At 46.7% G+C, this 23,280-nt stretch overlaps 1 protein-coding gene across 1 annotated transcript in view; it reads left to right on the top strand.

Moving 5' to 3' along the window:
* The first annotated feature begins 780 nt into the window (after positions 1-780).
* Positions 781-23,280, top strand: part of LOC135208342 (mediator of RNA polymerase II transcription subunit 23-like) — a 242,334-nt gene continuing 219,834 nt past the window's right edge. Inside the window, exons 1-5 of the mRNA XM_064240445.1 lie at positions 781-957; positions 5,288-5,493; positions 7,524-7,673; positions 8,158-8,290; positions 8,606-8,788. Of these exons, the coding sequence (XP_064096515.1) occupies positions 898-957; positions 5,288-5,493; positions 7,524-7,673; positions 8,158-8,290; positions 8,606-8,788 (732 nt within the window). The 5' untranslated portion in view covers positions 781-897. The remainder of the gene's footprint in view (positions 958-5,287; positions 5,494-7,523; positions 7,674-8,157; positions 8,291-8,605; positions 8,789-23,280) is intronic.

Raw genomic sequence — 23,280 nt, forward strand, 5'->3', positions numbered from 1 at the left:
CCTCATCAGTAAGGTTATTCATAAAAGGTAAAGGTTGGTTGTTGTAAGAGGTCAAATTTACATATATATATATATATATATATATATATATATATATATATCAACTTAAATGATGAAATGAGATAAGAACCCGAAGACTGATTTAGTTTTATGAGAGTGAACGAAGCAATGTTGAACCCCTTCACTTTATGTTGTAAACATACGTGCACGAACCGTACTAAGACATATGTGAAAGCTCAAGTTTTTCTTTTTTTATAGAGGGTGGATATAGTCAGATATTCTTTAAGTTTTACCTTTCATAATTCGTTATTACCTCAGTAAATGTAAATAAAACCCAGCGAAATTCATCATTCTTTTCCTTTAACGTTGTGATATCTATGGTGAAATTTCTAACCGGCTGTTGAGGTTTGGGTGACGTACGGATGTTTGTGTGGACAGGTTTGTCCTGCCAACAAAAGTCAGGCTACTCAAAAAAACCGATAAAATTAAAAACAAAATTCATTCAAACGATCGAGCAAGTTCACAAACCGCATGCTGTCCAACGTCATACAAGTGTGATCGTGGTTGTATCTGTCACCCAATGTACGGTCACCCCTGAGTATTCATGACGTCATTGAAACCCTTTCCCCACGCAATTATTGTCACAACTTTATCAGCGTCGGGGCATTTACGACAATTATTCTGAAATAAATTAGATTTTTAAGACTATATTATGATTTAAAAAAAATTATATTTATCTTTAAAAACCATTGGTCGTGGAAACATGTAGAAGTTAGCGTTCAGAACGAAACCACACTTGTGTTTATATTTGTTGTGTATCGGTGTCGCGAGCTTGCGAAGTTGTCAGTATGATGACAAAGTAATCCCCATTATAAGGAAAAGTCTGTCCACTACAGTATGGAGGACACTACTGTGGCGACAGATAACAGAATTAATGAAATTTTAACTGATAACTTGGTGAGTTTAACTTATATGGTTTGTCTTTAGGCTAGTTTGAGCTACCTACTACCTAGGTAGGTTACGGATGGTTTGTAAACTTACCTACTAGTAGACCAACATAAGTAGTAGGTAGCTATTAGGTATACTACTACCTACCTAGGTAGGTATAGTGGAGCGGATTTCAAGTTACGAGTTTTCTTGGTTGATTTAGTCTTTACCCAATCCATTTTATCGTGAGGGTTGAGATTTGGGTACAGCCGACGGGGGCGAGTGTAGAACGAAGGGTTCCAGTTCCTCAGACGAAAACAAACCTAACCTTTCTCAGAATGGCTTTTCCAGACCTTACCTTCCTAACCTCACGTAGATAGGGCATCGTGCCCTGACCTAGCCGCCCCCCCAAGTTACGCTAATATTGGAAACAATGGATTGTGTTTCCAATCTGAGGTAGGGTTAGAGTTTGATCCCATTAGGGTATTCCACTAACTAGAGTAGTAGTTACGCCAGTCACAAATTCCTTGGGTAGATGTATATAGGGTAGAATATCACGACAGGCCAACCCTCATCACGGTGGACGGGTCTTATTCACTCGATATTTAATTGGCGAAACATGAATACAATTGCAACTCTAAGCATACCATTTAAAAGACTGAAGTTTCGTCAACATATTGTGATATATGAAAGCCCCCAGTTTTGAAATCCAATATGGCGGCTACGTTTTGCATGGACGGTTCTCATCAGTGACGGCCACCATCTTTCCCCAGCCTTCCCAGCACTCATTTGAACAATGTTAGCGTATGTATGTAACGTTTATTGATATTACTCAAGATTGCAGTTGTAATCAGCACAATAAAACAACATTTTGTTGCCTATATTAGTGAAAGTATGAAACTTGTTATTCCCGGGGTTATGGTTGGAACTGAATTCATTCTTCCTTGTAATCAGTGGTTTTATCCTTACTGCCATCACAACTGAAACTCCACAGTGCTTATTTGATTGTAATTATACACATTTTGGTCTTAATTCACTCCACAGTGCACTCGAACCACATTGCTGTTCGTGTTTCCTAAGCACTCACTCCGTAAACAAAGTTACGAGCAGCAGACGACAACACTGATTATGAGATGCAAAGCTTTATTCCCTTAATTGTTTACTTTACTCAATATTTAGTTTAACTCTACTTCAAACTGTTATTTAATTCATGTCCATTATCCCTTTTTGCAACCAAATTAACCCCAAAAATTACAAATGTTTCGGATGTATACTTACGAGCAGACGACGTGAGGAAAAATGGCTCATCGTTGCCAATCTAGTGGAGCGTCACAACATACGCCGATGCATTTACAAACTGTTTCGATGAATTCTAGTTGTCATAGTAATGCAGTAATGATAAAATTGCTCTAATATGTATACTACAAATAGATACGCTAATTTCACTTATTTCCCCAGTTTTGTGTAAGTCTTATACCTAGTTTGGAGGGTAAACACATACCAATTGACAACACTGATAAACAATTGAAGAGCGCAAAACGCCGCAAAGAATGCCGTCGTCCCCTTGAATAAGTACGAATAAGTGTGGTAAGAGGTGGGTTTACGATTGTTGAGATGAAAGTGCCCCAGCGTCTATGGGTACAAGTGGTGTGCAGATTTAGCACATGAAATGGGAAGTTTGTTGACACAAGCGACTCCGTAAACATCAAGATAGCGTCAATCTTCGAAACATTTTTAGTTGTAAGTAAAAATTTCTAAAGCGTTTTGGTGAGATTTCCATTGCCGTAGCCACCCTTTTCAGTACCCTCTGTTTAAATCTTAAAATTTGGCCTTAATTTCTAACTTTGGAGAAAATACTTACTTCGAAAGGAGAGTAGAGGTCTTTAGCTCCGTTTTTCACCATCTCCGGTGTCAGGACGCGTTATAATGTACTTTTTCGGAGGGTGGCTAGCGTTGATTGTAGGTGGCCTGCTTGGCCTGCTGTGATATTTTACCCTAACCGTGACTGACTGGACTACCTGGGCCAGTCTTGCCCGCTCGTTGACCCACCTTCCAGGAAAAGCTATTTAACACGTCCTGACACCGGAGATGGACACCTGTCATGAGTCATCGAGACCTCTGCTTTCTTCTTGAAATGAGGGTTTTCTCACAAAGACAAAGTAATGTCATAACTTAAGATTAAACATAGTAGGTTAATGAAAGTCTAGCCATGCGCATTGGAAACTTACCTCCATGACGCTTTCAAAATTTTTACTTAAAACACCTCAAGTGTAGAAGATTGATACTTTCAATAATATAGGCAACAAAATGTTTTATTATGGTACTGATTACAACTGCAATCTTGAGTAATATCAATAAATGTTACATATATGTATATGCTAATATTGTTCAAATGAGTGCTGGGAAGGCTGGGAAGGACGTGGTCTTGATGCCGGAGACAAAAGGGACAGGATGCAAGTAGATGCCATATGGGATTTAAAAACTACCTTGAAAACATATTTTACGAAGACTTCACATGCTTTTTTTAGTTCGTATGGCACTTTCATATATCTCATCATGTTGACGAAACTTCAATCTTTTGAATGGTATGCTTAAAGATGTAATTGTATTCAAGTTTCACCAAGTTGATATCGAGTGAAAAAGGGTGATCTGCGTGAGTAAGATGGACTCAGGGCGGTTGTTTACCATAGGCTATCTTCGTGGGAGCAGATGCAGAGTTAGGAGTCAGGGATACTGTTGATGTAGTAGTAGATATTTCTAAGAGGTCAAGAATGACTTAAGGGTTCTAAGGCCTCCCGGCTAGGTGAGGACACAACTTTCAAAGTTAGATTAGGTAAAAGCAAGTACTATGGTTAAGGTCACATTTCCCTTTAAATACCTACTAGACCTATAGCAGCTCTGATCCCTTAGCCTACTCTGCATTTGTTTCGGTATTGTTTTCCCATAATACCAGTACTACTCAATGCTGGGGTTTCAGTGCTGTGACCACAAATCTCCTCAATAGGTAGTTAGGGTATGCTTGATATGAGACCATATTAGAAATTAATGTTATATAGAAATTGACTTTGTTTGTTTTAATTACCATCTTATGAGGCAGGTACTGAACTTAGTACAAAACAATTGTGGCAGGTAATAAAGTAAATATTACTGCATGAATTGTCCATGCTATGGGATGAGACATGCCAAACTTGGGTGCAGCCCTTGGGGGATGTTTTGGATTGAGATCTTGTTCTCATGATTGTTCCTCTGCCATCCCTAGCCTTTGCGAAGCATGTTAACAGGTTGCATGACCTTTCATATCTTGTCTGGGTCTCACAGGGTTGGAAATCCCTTTCAATCCCATTAATTCTTGATTTTTTGGCGAAAACTCAGTGTTTAGCTAGATATAATACACAAGGCTTTTCAGTTCCCTCCCACCAAGACTTCATCAGTGGGAATCAGAAGATACTTTCGTGCCTAGTGCGACCCCTGTGGTCCTATCTGAGGAAAACCCATCCTCTTCAGCCAAAGTGTTGCCACATCTTTATGGAACCAGCAGGTATAAGGTGATTGAGGAGACACTGATTTTGTGAAGCGATGAGGCAGGCATACATTTTGTCGTGCATGGAGAAGAGTCATCAGGTCTGGGTGAGAGTTCACAAAGGCATGTGTCAGGTGGTACCAAAGTACTTTCACCCATTTTACCTTAGGGACATCACTTAGTAGGCTAGAAGTCTTATTTCATGCTGGCAGAGTGCCCTATCAATCTTGTATCCCTGTGCCTGGATGTGTATGAGGTTATAGGAGTAATTTATTCCCTAATCAATAGGCTATCTTCACTTTGAAAAAGGACATTTCTCATGCATGTCAAACTTCCAGTTCAACTTGCCAGTCATTTGAGAGACTATCCTCCCATCTACCCATCTAAGGAGTGAGTCTCCTCCTTAAAAGCTGATGGCTTGTATTTCTTTATGAACAAATACCACAATTTAGAATTAACTTGTATTTTTCCTAGCTATAGAAACAAAGGAGTCTTTGATTATAATCCCTTTGTCCCAAAACCACTCCCAGGAATGCAGAAGGAAAAAGTGCTGTCCATATTAACACGTTCGATTGTAGTTTGCACTCCTTTTTATATGTTGTCATCTTTTCAAGTAAGCAAAAGATTATTGAAGGAGTTAACAACACATTTTTGTATAATGCGCCAAATTTTTTCTTCATATCTAACTACATACTAGATACATCAGTTTCAGAATGAGAAATCTCAGTTATCATTATCCACAACCACAAGCTTGTACACTTTTATTTCAGTTAGATGCAAAAGCTTAATTGTTTATAGAAATTATGAAAGAGCTAATAAAGTACTTTTGTTGTGTTGCAGAAAGTTGATGCCTTACAAGAAGCCCTCTTAAATCTCTTGGAAGTTCCTAAGTCTGAGAAGGAAACAGCAAATCTTACAACTGTTTGCAATGAACTGCAAAGGGCATTCACTGACACTGTGTCAGAAGCAACTGCATCAGCTGCAGCCAGCCATGAAAATCAGCAAGGGGGTGCCCAGAAATCTGCTGAAACACCAAAGCCTGCAGGGTAAGTTATGAACATGCTGAGTCTTTTCAGTCAGTAGTACCTTTTGATTCTCTTAAGAATTGCATGAATTTGTACGTGACCTATATCTACTATTTTTGAAAATTTAAAGATGCTTGTCATTATGTGTACAGTTTGGGATTTTTAGTTTTAACTAGTATTTGAAATCAGTTTGTCTTCAGTTATCTGAATTAGTTGATCTTGAGATGGCAGTTATTAAAAAATTTCATTCAGTCTATTGATAATATTTGGGTCTATGTAAATTTGTGTTTTACTTTGTGATTTACCTTAGTAATTTTAACCTTGGTGCTTTTCTGTTTTGATTTTATACATCAATGAAAGCTACTTTCACTCTTATTCACAATCCTAGTACTTTATTGTGGCTTAAACTGTTGTAGCAACAATTTTTAGACACACCACAGAAGCATAATAGTCTTGTTTTCCATAGTCTGAGTGTGCATCCAGGTCCAGCATACTTCATTTTGTGAAGAAAAAAACTAGTTATTATCTGCATTCCTGGGTGCAGCTTTACTATATGGAATTTTGTTCAGAATTGTATCCTTTATTTATACTATAATATAATGATTTAATCCATTCCCCTTTCTGTAGACAGTGCTTCTTTTAACTTTGGTGATGGTCTTTTCACTTTATTTCCCTTTGTTTGTGCGCTGATTTTTGCTGGCCTTGGTTACCTATTGCAGGTGCTGCACACATATTCCAACAAATACCCTCTAAACAACTGAACTGTTCACATGCTTTTGCTGCTAGGAGCATTTTGCCATCTGGTTGATACTTTCAGTGTTTGGATGTTATTTGTCAAAATCCCTAGTAATATTGCAAAGTTGTACCTTTGCCTGTATTTATCTTCAGTAAACTCCTTAGGTTACAAATTCAGTGCACATTTAGAGTAAGTAGATTATATTTTGAGTGCTTTAAGCATATTGTTTTTTATACTGTAAGAATAATGTTTTGTGTGCTGAAAGCTTAGTGTACTTTACATGAACTTCTTATGCTTTTTTACTGTTGCCTTATCTTTGAACATTTTGCTTTTTGAGAAATGTTAAGGCCTTCAGGGTAACTTGCAGTGTCAGGGAGGCTTGGAGGAAGACATGGGAGCTGAAAAAGAGCTGCCCATACTGAAGAACAAAGTCCTATTTTCAGTAGAAGTAGCCTTTTCAAACTTTCTTATGAGATTCCAGGAAGAGGTATTCATTAAAGAATCCAAATTATGTTTCTCACAAGATCTGAAGCATAAATCAGGCAGGAGAGGTCCTTGAATGCTGCATCTTCCATTTGAAGCATTGAATTTGCCAGTTGATGGCAGTGCTATTTAGAGAATATGAAAGATAGAGGAAAAAATGATGAATGTTGGCTGTATCCTATGGTGAAGGAGCTCAATTCTCCATAAGTTCACTGCCAGTAAGAATTACCAAACCTTACCTACAGAACATGTCCAGGAGACCTTGATAAAAGACCCAGACAAAAGGCGACATCATTGATAAAGGAAAGGGAACACTTGTGAATATTGTAAAATTTATAAACCCATTGATCAGGCTTTGAGTAATTGTGAGGGCAGTCATTTGTATAGAAGTTGCCAACTGGGGTGACCACTGTTGACTTCTTTAGACAGATACGGGTGAGGGTTCATGTTGAGGGAAGACATGAATGAGCCACAAGTTCATTCTTGCAACCCTTTGCAAGTACGTACACTGGAGCATAGTAAATGATACAAACAAATAAATGAAGATAAGCACACAACCCACAGTTACTGAATCATAAAAATTTAGAAGTGCAAAGTTACTTAATTCAGATTCACATGTTGAAAATTAAGTACAGCATGTGTAAAAATATACTAAGTAAAAAATTCAAAAGAAAAATAAAATATACAAAAAGTATAAACAGAGAACTAAGGTAGTTACTGTGATAATAATCAAAGCATAAAAGAGTTTATGTAGTATGTGGAACATAGTATTTATAATTTCAGATATTTTCTGCATTAATTATTCATTTATCTCATTATTCTTTCTTCCCAGGGCATCAAATGCAGAAGTTTCTGCCCGGGTCCAGGATTCTGGTGTACAAATTATTGTGACAGCTTTAGCTCGGCAAAATAATCCTCATCGGGCTCAGTTTATAGCATCGGCACTTCATCATTTGTCCTCAACTAATACAGTGTCACCAAAGTAAGTATGAGTCTGTCCTGTTGTAAAGACTGTAGGTTTGTTTTGCGTATGAACAAATGACAAATTTTTAATCAATGTTATATTTTTCATAGCTAACAAACCTCTTACTTTTCATCCTGGGTTGGAAGTAAGACATGCATCAGTGGATTCAAATGCACTCTTGACGTGCTTCCACCTCAGCTATGCGCCAGATACCAGATGCCACGGATTCCTTGCATTTACAATCTTTGATTGTTTTTAACCGGTTTCCAGCTGGCGTTAGAAGATTTATCGTATTGTTGAGACCTCAGGTTTGTTAGCTATGAAAATTAGAAATTTATTATACATTTTTCATTTAGTCATGATCACAAGCAGTGTTGGAAATAGTTAACTTTCCCTGTGCCATTCCAGAATTTTTAGTGAAGGTAAACCTTGGCTGCTAAAGTTGCACTTCCTGTTGCTTTGTAAGTTGGTAATATATGTTACTACTCTTCTTTTTTTTCAGAGTCATCTGTATTAGTCTTTTAACCAACAAAAACCTCACACCTGATAATGATATCTTTTGGATTACTGCCTTTGGGCTCATCAAAAAGATTGTAACTGGTGTTGACTACAAAGGAGTTAGAGAAATTATGAAGGTAAGAATATGAGAATTGATAGTATTTTGTTACCTTCGTCAAAATCAGTTCCATAAGCATGTTGTATATTTTAAGATTTTTAAAGTTTTCATGCTTATTTGAGCAGGTTCAAAATTCAACTTTTGAAGCTGTCAAAATGATAATGCATTTTGGTTAGAAGTTTAACTACAGTATTAGAATAATGAACTAGGTTTAACCTTTAACATGAATTGATTTGGTTATATCGTTTAGAAATTATTGGAATTTAGAAATTATATGGTTAAGGTGACAGCTTTCAGTAGCATAGAGATTGACATTTTACCTTATTTATCACAGCTTTGTTTAGAGAAAGCAGGAAGACTACCTGTTAATCTCAGACGTTCGCATCTTCCTCTCGTTGAAGCCCTTTATGAGGTTATGGACCTGATATTTGATCGCAGTGCATCATTATTACCAGGGTACTTTATTGTGAATGAGCTTCTAAAATTATATCCAGAATACAAAAACTGGCCTCATTGGGTAAGTAGAATTTCCACCCAGATGGATGATATTTGCTTCTTTAAAGGTTAGTTGTTCCGATACGTAATACAAACCCTCGGTCCTTTAACAATAGGAAGGTAACTAGCGGCAGCTGGGACGATCGTAAGCTTCGAACAAGGGGAGAACGGTAGTTAACTGCTTGTCCGATCGTGCGCGCGCGGGCGGTGAAGAATCACTTTTGCTTTCGGCCGTGGTGTGACAGGACGTGCTCGTCATCGCTCTGCCCGCTATTTCGTCGTGTGCTTTGGATGTTTACAATTTCTTCTGACTGGTTTGTTTGTGGTTTTGAATGAAATTGTAAGTACTCTTTTTTCATTTTCATTGATTGTGAAGTGAATTGAATTATGGATCTTGAAGAGCTTTCGCCGCGCCCACCAGCTGCCCGTAGAGTGTGTCCCGGGCTGGAGGGGCGTAAATGCGGCGGATTCCGCTCTTATCCTGATATAGATCCACATGAATTATGTTATCGGTGTCGGGGGCGAGAGTGTTCCCGAACCGAACCATGTAATGTTTGTGTGAATTGGTCCGAGGCGCAGTGGGTGCTGTACGAGGGTAGGAAGAGGCGTAGATCGACCAAGGAGTCGTCGGAAAGCTCTCCAGCGACTCCTTTGGTGACGGATACCTCGTCATCCTTCCTACCTACAGCTCAGCCCCCACGGTTTGCGCCTTCCCCTGCGGGGGGGGGTTTCGGAGTCCTTCTCCTCACTCGATCCGTCGAGTGTGGAGGAGGGCGCCCGATACCCGGATGTCCAATTGTATTCAGGGTCTTCCGTCCGCTCTGGGTGGGGTTCGTCCTCCCCCAGGCGTGAGGGTGCCCCTCTAACTGACCCGACTGTTCCTCCCTCAGGTGTGCCTTCTGTGAGTGACGACCTTGGACAGGTGTGGGCGTCGTTGGGACTGCAGGGCGCTCCCAGTATCCAGGGCTTAATTCAACGACTGGCGGGGTCGGCAGTAGTAACTCATGGTGTAGTCACAACGACTACGAATACAGTGTCCACACCAGCGTACGCCGCCCCTCCTCATGTGGTTTACATGCAACACATTGCGTCTGTGACTCCCACTGCATCAATCCAAAAGCCGATTGCTGCCGTACCTAAGAGGGGCGTGCCGCCGCCACCTGGATTCTATGTGCTGCCAACTCCCGACTTTCGCTGTCCGAAAAGTTCGTCACCCTGGACCTGCCGCCCGTCCCGATGATGAATTTGGCTGAATTGGAGATGCCTGTGACGCCGGACTATGCTGCCGTACTTGCGTACCTGCAGCTAGTGTTGCTGGCCCAGCCGCTCGCGCCGCTCCTACGAAGCGCGCGGTGCGTGACGCTCATGTTGATGTGCTGCTGGTGCTGGTCCTGCTGGTGCTGGTCCTGCTGGTGCTGTCCTGCTGCTGCTGGTCCTGCTGGTGCTGGTCCTGCTGGTGCTGGTCCTGCTGGTGCTGGTCCTGCTGCTGCTGGCGTTTCCCCTGCTTGGTTGGGCTTGGTCCTGGCTGGTGCTGATCCTGATGGTGCTGGTCCTGTGTTGATGTTCCTGCCGCTCCTGCCGTGCCTGCCCCTGCCACGTCGCGTCTCGTCATGGAGGTGCTGCCCGGACTCAGGTCTTTCCGGACAGGATCAGTCGGGGCGTGTTGCTTCGGCAATTGGCCCAGTACTTTCCGTGGATGGAAGACCGACCGTCCGTCCTGAGATAGCTGACGAAGAAGAGGAGAAGAAGAGGAAGTGTCGTCGTCGTCTTCATCGTCTTCTTCGTCGTCTGTTGCCGCCTCTCCCCCTTCGACTTCTAAGGCTTCCAAGCCCGAAGAAGAAGAAGGCTGCCTCCTCCCCCCACCCCCCCTAAGAAGGGCTCCTGCGGGACCTTCGAAGGGCCCGTCTCGCTCCGGTGTGACAGGGGGGTGCTTCTGCTGGGTCTTCCTGTTCCTCGGGAACAAGGGCCCGTCCTCTTATGAGAAAGAAGAAGAAGACAGGGACCAAGGGTGTGCTGGCTACTGCTGGTACATCCTCGCCTGGTCTTGGTAGCACTGCTGCTAAGCCAGGTACCGGCTCGACTTCTCGTCCGCGAGAAGTTCCGAGTGTACGGTCTCCTCGGGCGACCGTGCAGCCAAAGTCAAGACGCCTGAGCTCGCTCACCATCATGACCGAGGCACGGAGCAGAAGACTGTCGAGAGTCGCGCAAGTGACTCTCGCCAGGCCAGCGGCCGCTCGTCAGTAGCGACCAGGTCCGGTACCTTCGGGTTGACGTGACGGTCTCTGACCGGCCGGCCACGGTTTGAGGCTGGGAAGAGGTCCCTCGACCAACGCACCAGCTTCGGCTAGGTACCAGCGGTTTGAACGTGCCGTGAGGACGCTCACCGGTCTCACCGCGAAAGCGAGCTATGTAGATCACCTGACCGCCGCTCCCACAGGGACCGGATGGGGACGGTGGCCAGCAGCAGCTCGTACTGACGCACGGGACCGGGGTCGACGTGCTCAGTCGAGCCGCTCGCCACAGGTGAGCGGCATGGCCAGGCCTGCAGATTGATCCCCACCGCGGGTTGGTGATCGGCTGCAGCCCCCCACGTACGCTGGTCCTGCCAGCGAGCGGGGGGGGAGCGTCAGGTCTGTCTCTCCTCTACCTTCAACTTCCTCGGGCTACACCGGGAAGAGCGAGGTAGCTAGGAGTGATCGTGAGAGTGCGCCGCTCACGATCCCGTCACGATGCCGCACGCACCAGGCATGGTCTTATTAGGACCAGCCAGGTCGTACGCGCAAGTGGCTGGAGGCGACCGTCAGGGGTCTGTTGCTGTTTCCTCCTTCTGAAGGAGGAGGGTCTCGAGAGCTGCTCCTGTTGGAGGGACTGACGGTCCTACTCCTCAGGACGCTGTAACTCCGAGATCCAGAAGGAACTTTGCCCCAGGTTAGTTGCGCTGGATTCGTCAGCACAACGACCTGGGGGAAGGATCGCCGCTACCCACCATCTGAGCCTACGTCCCGGCTCGAGTCATTTTGGGGCCCGAAGAGGGGACCCAAATTGACGGTGGGACTGCCGCGATCGGAGCTTGCAGACTCAGTCCTTGACCAGGTGGAGAATTTCGTCTCAGGACGAGAGGATTCACTTAAGTCAGGACGGTCTTCCAAGCTACTTCCTCCTCTCTGCAGCGACAGCGGAAGTTCTACGTGCCATCAGTGGATCCAATACCGCCCAAACAGGTTAACCCGGAGCTAGCTAGGCTAACTCCCAGGTGTGTTCCCTGCAGCAGCTCCTGTCGGAGAACTTGTGGTTCTCGCAGCAGGAGGCACTGGGCCTGGAGCTACCGCTATGGCGGCTTTCCAGGCAGTCTCTTGGTTGGATCTGTGGTCCCTCACAGTATCCAAGGTCGCGGCCGACTCCGGGGGCGCTGCCCTCGAAGACCGACCCCGACTTCAGGAGACTGCGCCCAGTCTGGGAGGTAGGGCCATCTCCTACCTCGCCCATCAGACGGCAAAACCTGTGGGCCAACTTGGTTCTCCGTCGTAGGGACGCTGTCCTTACACGAGTAGCCAAGGGGGCCGGGTGCGTGAGGCGGTAGTAAATGGACTCCGTAACGGACCAATGAAGAGTTCCTCCGCTCTCTTTCCCTGGAGAGATGGTGGACGCTGCGGTGGAAAGACGGCGCACTGATGACAGTGACCGTCTGGTTCACCAGGCAGTTACGAAGGTTTCTGGGCAAACCTCGTACAACTGCGGCTAAGCCTAAGAGTTTAGCTAGCGCTTCCTCGGCTGCTAAGACGGCTGCTCCATCGAAGAAGCCCCGAGGAAAGACTCTTCCTGCTTGCAAACTTCTGGTAAAGGAGGCCGTAACCAGCCCTCCTCCCAGCCCTCCTTTCCCGAGGGAGGTGCTGGGAAGAAGTCGAAGCGAGGTGGGAAACGCTAGGGTCGGCGTTCCCCCTCACCAGCTGCCGGAAGGGGTGGGGGGTGCCTAGCGAGCCATTGGGCAACTTGGCAGCGCTACGGTGCCGAGACCTGGATAGTAGACGTCCTTCAGGAGGGATATCTACTACCCTTCGAATCTCGGCCACCCCTCACCTCCAACCCGGTCCATCTTCAGACATATGTTCTAGGATCCTCAAAGGACGACGCTCTTCGGCAGGAGATCAAGACCATGCTGACCAAACGAGCTGTAGAAGTCGTAGTGGATCGGTCACCGGGCTTTTACAGCCGCCTTTTTTCTTAGTGGAGGAAGGTCATCGGGGGGCTGGCGCCCGGTGATAGATCTCTCTCCCCTGAACCGATTTGTTCGCCAGACTCGGTTCAAGATGGAGACGGCACGTTCCGTGCTCGACTCCATCAGGGCAGAACGACTTCATGCTTTCAGTGGACCTGAAGGATGCGTATTTTCAAATACCCATCCATCAGTCCTCCAGAAAGTACCTCCGCTTCATCTTCGACGGGACGGTGTACCAATTCAGGCACTTTGCTTCGTCTATCAACCGCCCCACAGGTGTTCACGAGAGTGTTCATGCTGGTGTCTGCTTGGGCCCATTCGCACGGGATATGTCTTCTGAGGTATCTCGACGATTGGTTGGTCCTGGCGAGCTCCCGCTCGCAGTTGCTGCAGGACAGGGATCGACTTCTAAAGTTTTGCCGCGATCTGGGGATAGTGATAAACTACGAGAAGTCCGATCTCGAACCCCAAGCAGAAGATGAAGTACCTGGGTATGCTGATCGATACGGTAGCAGCTCAAGTCCGCCCCGCAGACTTGAGGATCAGCAAATTCAGGTAGGCAGCCGGCCGGTTCCTGTCTCGGCAGGAACAGGCAGCTCAGCAATGGCAAGTCGTGATCGGCCACCACCTGTCGTCACTCGAGAAGTTAGTTCCTCACGGACGTCTTCACCTGCGGTCTCTCCAGTGGAGACTAAGGGAGAGTTGGTCACAGGTAAAGGATCCACCTTACTTCCCGTGTCCATACGGAGAAGGTGAGGCAGGACCTAGCCTGGTGGCTCGACGACAGGAACCTCTTAAGAGGGGTGCCTCTACGCACTCCCCCCCCGGAGATGCTGCTGTTCTCAGACGCATCGACCGAGGGATGGGGCGCACACCTGGAGGAGTTGCTGGCTGCAGGTGTGTGGGACCATCACGACAAGCACCTTCACATCAATGTCTTAGAACTCAAGGCGGCGTTTTACGCTCTCCAAGAGTTCCAAGACCGCTTGGTGGGACACTCGGTGGTGTTGATGTGCGACAACACCACAGTAGTGGCATACGTCAACAAGCAGGGGGGCCTAGTGTCTCTCCCGCTACACCAGTTGACTGTGCAGGTGCACGAGTGGGCCACGGCTCACTCAATAGAGCTGTCAGCACGCTACATTCCAGGCAAGAGGAATGTAGTAGCAGAACAAGCTCAGCCGTCGGGATCAGGTGATAGGGACCGACTGGTCCCTACACCCAGAATGGCGGAAAGGGCTCTTCAACCTGTGGGGTTGTCCGGTCATAGACCTGTTCGCCACCCGGCACAACAAAAAACTTCAAGTTTTTTGTTCGGCCGTGCAGAGGACGCTCTTCAACACCCCTGGGACAACCTCTTCGTCTACGCCTTTCCTCCCTTTTGTCTGATTCGGAAAGTGATCAGCCGAGCGCTGGTCACTCCCAATCTCAGGATGATCCTGGTGGCTCCCAAACGACCTCAAGCCGTTTGGTATCCGGACCTGCTGGCTCTTCTTGCGGAAGAACCGAGAGAGATGCCCCACTGGCACAACCTTCTAGCCCAGCCACACGTAGAGCGTACCACCCGGCAGTCCAGTCCCCTACAACTTCACGGCTGGCTGTTTATCCACCATCTCTTGCGAACGAGAGGCTTTTCTCGCAGCGCAGCAACAGAGATGGCTGGACACGTCCGACAGTCCTCTGCAGCTGTGTACCAGGGGAAGTGGGCTGTCTTCTGTGGTTGGTGTCGTAGACGGGGTCTATCTCCTCTCAGAGCCACTCTTCAGCAGGTAGCGGATTTCCTCGTGTTTCTTCGCCGAGAGAAGCTCCTCTCAGTACCCACAGTTAAAGGATATAGAGGCCAGCACTGGCGCTCGTCCTAAAACTGAGGGGACTGGACATCTCGAACTCGTTCGAGATCTCCTTGCTAATGAGGAGCTTCGAAAGGTCTTGCCCACCCAGGGAACTCAGGCCCCGGCCCCCTGAGTGGGATGTGACTCTCGTCCTTAGGAGTTTGACTCGAAGACCATTCGAGCCACTCCGAGAGTCGTCAGACAGGGATCTGACCCTCAAGACCCTCTTCTTGCTGGCCCTGGCATCGGCGAAGAGAGTAGGGGAACTTCATGGTCTGTCCTTCAATGTTAAACATACCAGGGGCTGGGGATCTGTGACGCTCGATTTCGTCCCGAACTTCGTAGCTAAGACTCAGAATCCGCCGATCCCTGACCGACAGGTTCGAGTCTTTCACGATCCCCTCCCTAATGGATTTCACCGACAACGATACGGATGAGATGCCTGCTTTGTCCTGTGAGGGCGCTACGGCGCTATCTGAAGAGAACTCGACACCTCAGGCCTGAGTGTCGACGCCTCTTCGTTAGCACTGGGGTTACCAAGAAAGAAGTATCCAAGAACACACTTTCTTTCTGGCTGCGTGAGGTGATCAGGAGGGCGTACGAGGCTGATGGTAGTGACGACATCCGTACGCTCGACCGAGAGCCCACGAAGTCAGAGGTATTGGACCCCCTCTTTGGCCGTTCCGTAAGAACTTCTCCGTGGCGCAGGTCCTGAAGGCAGGTGTCTGGGTCAACCAGACTACCTTCACGTCCTTCTACTTCGGGATATTGCCCACAAGTCCTTGGATACTTTTTCCTTGGGACCTGTGGTGGCTGCTCAACACGTTGTGTAAGCTTACCCAGCACCCGAGCAGGCAGAACAGCATCGATTCCTGGTGTGACTGTAGGAATGAATGGTTGAATGAGAGTGCGACTGGCTTCTCTCTCCATCTTTTCTCTCTCTCTACCTGTGGGAAGATGGGTCACGGTCCGTCACCATGCTGGAAGGAATTTCGATGCAGGTAAGCTACTCGACCGAGCCCCAATCTATCCCTTTAGTTAGGGATAGAAGCAAATATCCTCCACTCCCTCCAACAAGGGGGGAAGGAGTGATGCCTTCTTGAGACAAACCCATAACTTTATGTTGGCTCTTGTAATGGAGCAAGTTCTTACTTGCTAGGTACAACGAGATACGCTTTGCCATCTTCTCTTAGTTACCTTGGCTCAGAGGTCTGACCATTGATCCTGCGGTGCACACCCCGATCAATCGGACAGAGGTTTGGATCCCTCCTTGCTCTTACGACCAGGGAGGCATTCCAAGGTTGGACGAACACCAGTCTGTTCACCAAAAAGACTCAGATTCCACCCTACCAAGAAGTGAGTCTTCCTATTGTTAAAGGACCGAGGGTTTGTATTACGTATCGGAACAAATGACAATTTGTCGAAAATTGCATTTTCCTAACTATACAACCTGAGGTCTTTACATATAGTCCCACCTCATACCACCCTCACTCTGCAACTTTTTGCATGGGCCTAAAGCAAAAGTGATTCTTCACTGCCCGGGCGCGCGGCGCGCGCACGATCGGACAAGCAGTTAACTACCGTTCTCCCCTTGTTCGAAGCTTACGACCGTCCCAGCTGCCGCTAGTTACCTTCCTATTGTTAAAGGACCTCAGGTTTGTATAGTTAGGAAAAATGCAATTTTCGACAAATTGTCATATCAGTAATGAGGAAATTAAATTAATTTTTGCAACTGAAGTACAATACCTTTGGAGAAGAAAGGGTAATGTTGGTAATGTATTGAGAATGTATTATAGAGCATAGAGTGTATACAAGGTATTATTTTTTGCCCTAATACAAGTCCTTTTTTGGCTTTAAGCTTAGAGATTGCACACTTATTTTCAAACCAAAAGGGGTATTTCTCACTGTGATGTAATGAAACACAGAGCTTTGTAAGGTTTTATCAATGTGTATGTACTGTATGTTGCAAGATAGTTGAGCGTAGCTGATATCATCATGTATAATTTTCAGGGAGCATGTTTACCTGCCATTCCATGCTTTATGTAAATAAAACTGTGGGATGATTGATGATCAGTAACTGATAATGTTAGCATTTCTGAAATATTGAGAAATTGGTGAATAAAGTAAGAAAAATAACAATAAAAAAATCCATGATATGCATTGATGTACTGAGACTGCCTCAGTTATTACTTGTGTGTAAATAATTGATGTCCTGTGGTGTTCAGGTTTACTAATTTGTGAAGACTGTAGTTTCCTTAATCCCTTTTGCTTACCAAATACTGTATGTTATTGCAGTTAATGTAAGAAAAACACTTGGTACTATTATTTTAATTGTCACTTTTATAGCTTATGAGTAAAGAATTATAGTAGTACCTGACTGTTATAGTCATATATATTGGTGTTAAAATTCTAAACAACTTTTGTCCTTTAGATATAGATCCAAACATAGGAATTAGCACTGTATCATACTGTCAGTCAGATCATTTTGGTATTATGTAATTGATGAAAGAATCTTGATTCTTTGCTTTTGACATTTCCTTAATAGATACAGCCTTTGTCATTACATCATTCATAACTACCTCAACTCATTTATGGTGTCAAATCTATAGTGATAACTTCTGTATTTGGAGTTTTCTTGATATCAGTTTAGTGTTCGGTTATGATATTGTCAGATTATGCAGGTAGTATTTTGGCTCTCTCCATTTTAATTTTAATTATAATGTTAAGAGTTAGATAGAGGGAAACCATAATGTGTATACCCAGTGTAGAAATATAGTAAAAGAAGATATTGGACTAGTGAAGTGGAAAGAGAGTTACGAAAGGGGATGTAAAGAATGTAGAGGAAGAAGTTTGTTTAAGTACACTGAAGTTTTGGATAAAGGACTTCATACAAGGCTAAGCATAATTCATCACCACCTCCTTTGCTGTGTAATAATGGGACTCTGAAGTTCTGTCACATATTTTTTTGTGGTTGCATTTCCATACAGTTCCCATATCTGCAGCCTCCCTTTTTTGTACATGCAACTTCCCCGGCAGATATATACTTAGCTATAGTCTCTGACGTCCCGACAGAATTCAAAACTCGCGGCACACGCGACAGGTAGGTCAGGTGACCAGCCCACTCCCGTGGCGGGAATAGGAAACCATTCCCGTTTCTAACCAGAATTTTTCTGTCGCCGGTAGCAACAACTCGTTGTTGGTACCTCCTGCATTGGAATTCTTTTCTCGTTGGCCGAGGAGGTTATCTATCTGACCTTTGGTGATGTACTTTGATCTTTGGTTTTGGCATACGCTTATCATGGACCGTTTTTTGGATTTTGGTTTGGATTCTCTTTAAAATGTCTGACGTGGCACCTGTATTTAGGGTGTGTGCGAAAGAGGAATGTAAGGTGAGGCTACCGAAAGCATCGGTGGATCCTCACACAGTCTGTAAAAAATGTAGGGGGAATGATTGTTCTGCGACTAACACCTGTCTGGAATGTGAGAGTTTAACGGAAGTGGAATGGAAGACCTTGGCTTCTTATGTAAGGAAATTGAGAAAGATAGAGTTAGGAGGGCTTCCATCAGAAGCTCAAGTAGATCCTGCTCTAATGAACAGGAAGTAGCTCCTAACTTTTCTAGTAATTCACCTGCTCATAGTTTGGTTTCAGCCCCTTCCCCCAGCAGCGAACCTGTAGATGCGTCTACGGAAATGGCTGCAATGAGAGCCTCAATAATCAGCTTGAAATCGCAACTGCAAGCAATGAAGGAGACAGATGCGCAGTGATGTGTGCAGTGATTTGTGCAGTGTCCCCAGTGAAGTGGAGGGGGGGCGTCTGACCGACTCCGCACTTGCTCCTAGGCCTAGACCTCTTTTCAGACTCCCATGACCCAAGGGAGGAGGAATGTCGAAAGCCGCAAGGGGGATGTAGAGTATTCCCAACGGTCAGGCATCCCTTCGGCAGATCCTGTAGCCGCTTCCCAGGCTGCCAAGGACAGCTACTGCAAAAGTGTCCTCAGGAAGTGCTTTTCGGACTCAGACTCTTCGTCTCCCAGAAGAGGATGGAGTTCTTCCTCTAAGTCGCGTCCTCTTAAGAGATCCTGGAAGACGCCAGCAAGCGAAGCGTTGCATTCCAGTCCTGAGCCTTTTCCGGAGTATTCGCCTGCTAGTAAGAAGAGAGCTATGAGATCTCCTGACTCTTCTCCGGAAGACTTATCACACAAGACGAAGGAAGTCTTGGTAGGACTCCAACAGCAGTTGTCTGCCTTAGTGGGAGTTCTTTCTGAAGGCTCTTCTAGGAAGAAAGACATTTCTCTTCCCAGTCAAGAGTTTCTGTTTAGGAGAGCCTCAGAGAGTAAGCGCCCTGGCTTTAGCAGACGCTCCTCGCCTGAAAGGTTTTCGTCCGCAGCGAGACCTTCTTCAGTCGCATATGACAGGAATCGGAAACTCCCTTACGAGCAAGAGTTCTCCAGGAGTTTTGCTAGAGACGATTCGCCTCTCATGGCAAGCATCAGGAGCCTGATTCGCGGATTCCTCGTGAGAGAATTCGTGCGACTAAGAGCTCCGGGAGAGAAGAGAGCCCCTCTCTATTCAGAGCTCCGCAAGAAGGAAGGAGCATTCGTTCGTCCTCTAGACATTTTCCGAAGGAACAACCCTCTCCCACCCTCTGGGAAGTACCCAGGAATCAGGAGTCCTGTAGGATCTTCTAAATATCCCTTCTAAGGACGCAAGAGTTTTTGCCGAATAGGCGCCGAAACTTAGACAAGTTTTTCTTCACCTCCCAGGAGGGATAGGAGAGATTCTAGCTCCTCTCCGGATGGACGCAAAGGGAAAAGGAGCTATTCGCCTGCTAGACGCAGTCACCAGGACGCAAACGTCTCCCCTCCTGGACGACGGGAACAAAGGGTTCTCCTTTCTCCTCACAGGCGCATTTCGCACTTCCAGGCGTCCTCATCACGACGCAAATGCCTCTCCTTCTTGGACCAGGCAGCCTCACCAGGACGCAAGCGCCTCGCCTTCTTGGCCCAGGCGCGCTCACCAGGACGCAAGCGCTTCTCCTTCTTGGCGCCAGGAACAGGATGTTCTCCTTTCTCCTAGCAGGCGCTCTTCACCTCACAGGCGCCTGATTCAGGCACGCAAGCGCCTCTCCCTAGCAGACGCAAGGAGCAGAGCAGAAGCCCGAGTATAGGGAAACTCCAGGACTCGTGCAGGAAGGAGGATAGGAATAAGGACGAAAGAAAAGGCTTCTTTGCGACGATCGGTCTCCTGAAAAGGAAAAGCCCTCTTCTCCTGCATCGCTTTTGGAAGAAGTTTCGGATGAAGAGATATCCATAAAGATGCAGGAGTTTCGGACTATAAGAGACTTGCTTCTCTTTTGCTGCAGGTGTTTGGAGACTCGCTATGCCAGTCGGATCCCCCTTCTCCGGGATCGTTATTATCCAGTACGAAAATGTCGAAGGCCTCCTCCTTCGTTAGGATGACCCCTACTCTTTCTATGAGAAAGTCTCTGAAGAGTCTCGAGAGCTGGCTCAGATCTAAGAAGGAAGCGGGGAACGACAGTATGTTTTCTTGTCCTCCCTCTAAGCTGACAGGGAAACCAGGTATGTGGTATGACACCAAGGAGCCAATGGGCCTGGGTCTCCCCTTCGTCCTCTGATGCGGACTTTCCGCTCTTGTAGTGCGTCTAGAAGACGCTCTCTACACTCTGCAAAAGCCTCTTGGGAATGTGTGAGGTTGATCATCTCATCAAGGGCCTCTTTAAGACTCTCGAAGTTCTTTAACTTTATGGACTGGGCTTTGGGAGCTTTAGCCAAGAAGTCTCAAGAACCAGACTTCGTTACCATGGAAGAGTTGGCAGTGTATTAACCTGCCTAGACAAGGCGGTTATGGATGGCTCCAATGAAGTGGCATCCCTTTTTGGATCCTGTATATTGAAGAAGAGGGCAGTGTTTAGCTCCTTCTTAACGAAATCTGTTTCTCCTCTGCAGAGATACTCCCTTTTATACGCGCCCCTCTCTAGCCACCTTTTTCCTCAGGAAATAGTGAGGGACATTTCAAAGACTTTATCAGAAAAAGCCACACAGGACTGCTGGCCCAGTCAGCTAAAAGGCTAAAAACCTGCTGTTCAGGTTGCAAAAAAGGAGAAAGTTCCCTTCCAGCAGCTCCTTTCGGGGAAGGTCTGCACCAAGATCTTCTCTTAGAAGTAGACGACCGGAGAAGAGAGGAAGGTCTTCTCGAAGGCCGTTCGTCAAGACCCAGTGAGACTGTGGTCCTCCAGACAAAAGTGGGTGCCAGGCTTCTAAACTTTTACGAACCTTGGGCACAGAAAGGTGGGCCGACGCCGCCTGGTTCCTATCCCTCCTAAGAAAGGGATATTTAATCCCCTTCAGGAAAAACCTCCCTTAACTACAACTCCAAGGGAGTTAACAGCAAACTACAAGGATTCTGTCAAGAAACAAGCCCTTCTACATCTCGTGGAGCAGATTGCTTTACAAGGAAGCCATAGAAGAAGTAAAAGATCTCTCTTCCCAGGGGTTTTACAATCGCCTCCCTGTTCTTGGTTCCGAAAAGCTCAGGAGGTTTGGAGGCCAGTTCTGGACGTGAGCGCCCTGAACGTGTTCGTAGCAAAGAGGAAGTTCACAATGGAGACGACAGCCTCGGTGTTAGCAGCCCTGCGTCCAGGGGAACTGGATGGTATCCTGGACCTGCAGGATGCTTATTTCCACGTGCCAATACACCCAGTCTTCCAGGAAATACCTCAGATTTATGGCTCAAGGAAGAGTATTTCAATTTCGGGCCCTATGCTTCGGACTATCAACAGCCCCCCAAGTATTCACGGGACTAATGAAAAATGTGGCTCACTGGCTTCCATCTCGAAGGATTTGAATATCCTTGTATCTAGAACGACTGGCTGATACGAGCACAGTCGCGAGTCAGATGTCTGGAGGACTTAAAACTGACACTGGAGTTAACACAGTCCTTGGGACTGTTGGTAAACCTCGAGAAATCCCAGATGATTCCCCAGCAGAACATTGTTCATCTGGGGATTCGGATGGATTCTCGGGGTTTTCATGTGTTTCCATCACAGGAAAGACAGAACCGCTGCTTGAAAAAGTAGTCAAACCCTTCCTAGAGAAAGAAACAATGTTCCGCGAAGGAATGGATGAGTCTTCTGGGGACCCTTTCCTCGTTGGAACAGTTCATTTGTTCCGACACGGCATACAAACCTTCGGTCCTTTTACAATAGGAAGGTACTAGCGGCAGCTGGATAGGTCGTAAGCTTTCGAACAAGGGGTTTGGTAGTTAACTGCTTGTCCGACAGGCGCGCGCGCGTGACTGGGAGGTAAACAAATCACTTTTGCTTTCGGCCTCACAGCGAGTAGACGTGTGTTCGACGCTCTCTGCCCGCTTCTCGTCGTTTGCTTTCCCTTGAGTATATGGTTGTGTTTGTGTTGAGTAATCATTGTAAGTACAATCATTTCCTCTTTATTTCATCATTTGTGAGTTATTTGATCAATTATGGAGTCTCCAGCCCCGCTACCCTCCGGAGATTGTGCCCGGGTACCGAAGGGCGTAAAGCGGTAAGGTTCCGCACCGTTTCCATGAAAGCGATCCACATATTTTGTGCGCTCGGTGTCGGGGGGCCGCGAATGTACCCGAGCCGAGCCCTGTGAAGTGTATAGTCATGGTCGGAGGCGCAGTGGGGCTTGTACGAAGGTAGGAAGAAGCGAAGGCCTGCAAAGGAGTCGTCGGAAAGCTCTCCCGCGACTCCTTTGGTTACGGACACTTCGTCTTCTTTCCTGCCGCCCGCTCAGCTCCCACGTTTGGCGCCTTCCCCTTCGGGGGGGGTTTCTAGGTCCTTCTCCTCACCCGATCTGTCAGAGTGTGGAGGAGGGCGCGAGATACCCCGATGTTGAGTTGTACTCTGGGTCCTCTATCCGTCGTCTACATGCACGGACGGGTAGAGGATCCTGCTTATCACCGACCTTTGCTTCCTCAGGTGCTGTTGCTGCGAAGGACGACCTCGGACAGGTAGGTGGGCATCGTTGGTCTGCAGGGCGTGCGAGTGTCCAGGGGCTGCTCTACCATCTCGCTGGCTCTGTGGCGGTCACGCATGCTACGGTGACGACCACTACCACGACCCTTTCAACTCCTGGCTATGCTTCACCTCCACACCTGGTGTATACCCCGCACGCGGTCTCTGTTACACCAACTACATCGGTGCAGGGGCCAGTCGCCGTACCACGGGGGAGTGTGATGCCGCCGCCTGGGTTTGCCGTGCTGCCTCGACCAGACTTTGTGTGCCCGAAGAGCTCGCCCCTGGACCTCCCACCAGTACCTAGGATGTCTGTGCCGCTGGTCCGTCCACCTGGTCTGCCTGTACAGCCTGCCGTACCTGCCGTACCTGCCCAGCCGCTGTTTACGGACGTGATGTTGCCGACCACTGCTGCTGTTCTGTATCTGTTCCTGCCATCTCCACTGCTGTT

This window comes from Macrobrachium nipponense, chromosome 35 (genome assembly GCF_015104395.2).
Source record: "Macrobrachium nipponense isolate FS-2020 chromosome 35, ASM1510439v2, whole genome shotgun sequence".
Classification (NCBI taxonomy): Eukaryota; Metazoa; Arthropoda; class Malacostraca; order Decapoda; family Palaemonidae; genus Macrobrachium; species Macrobrachium nipponense.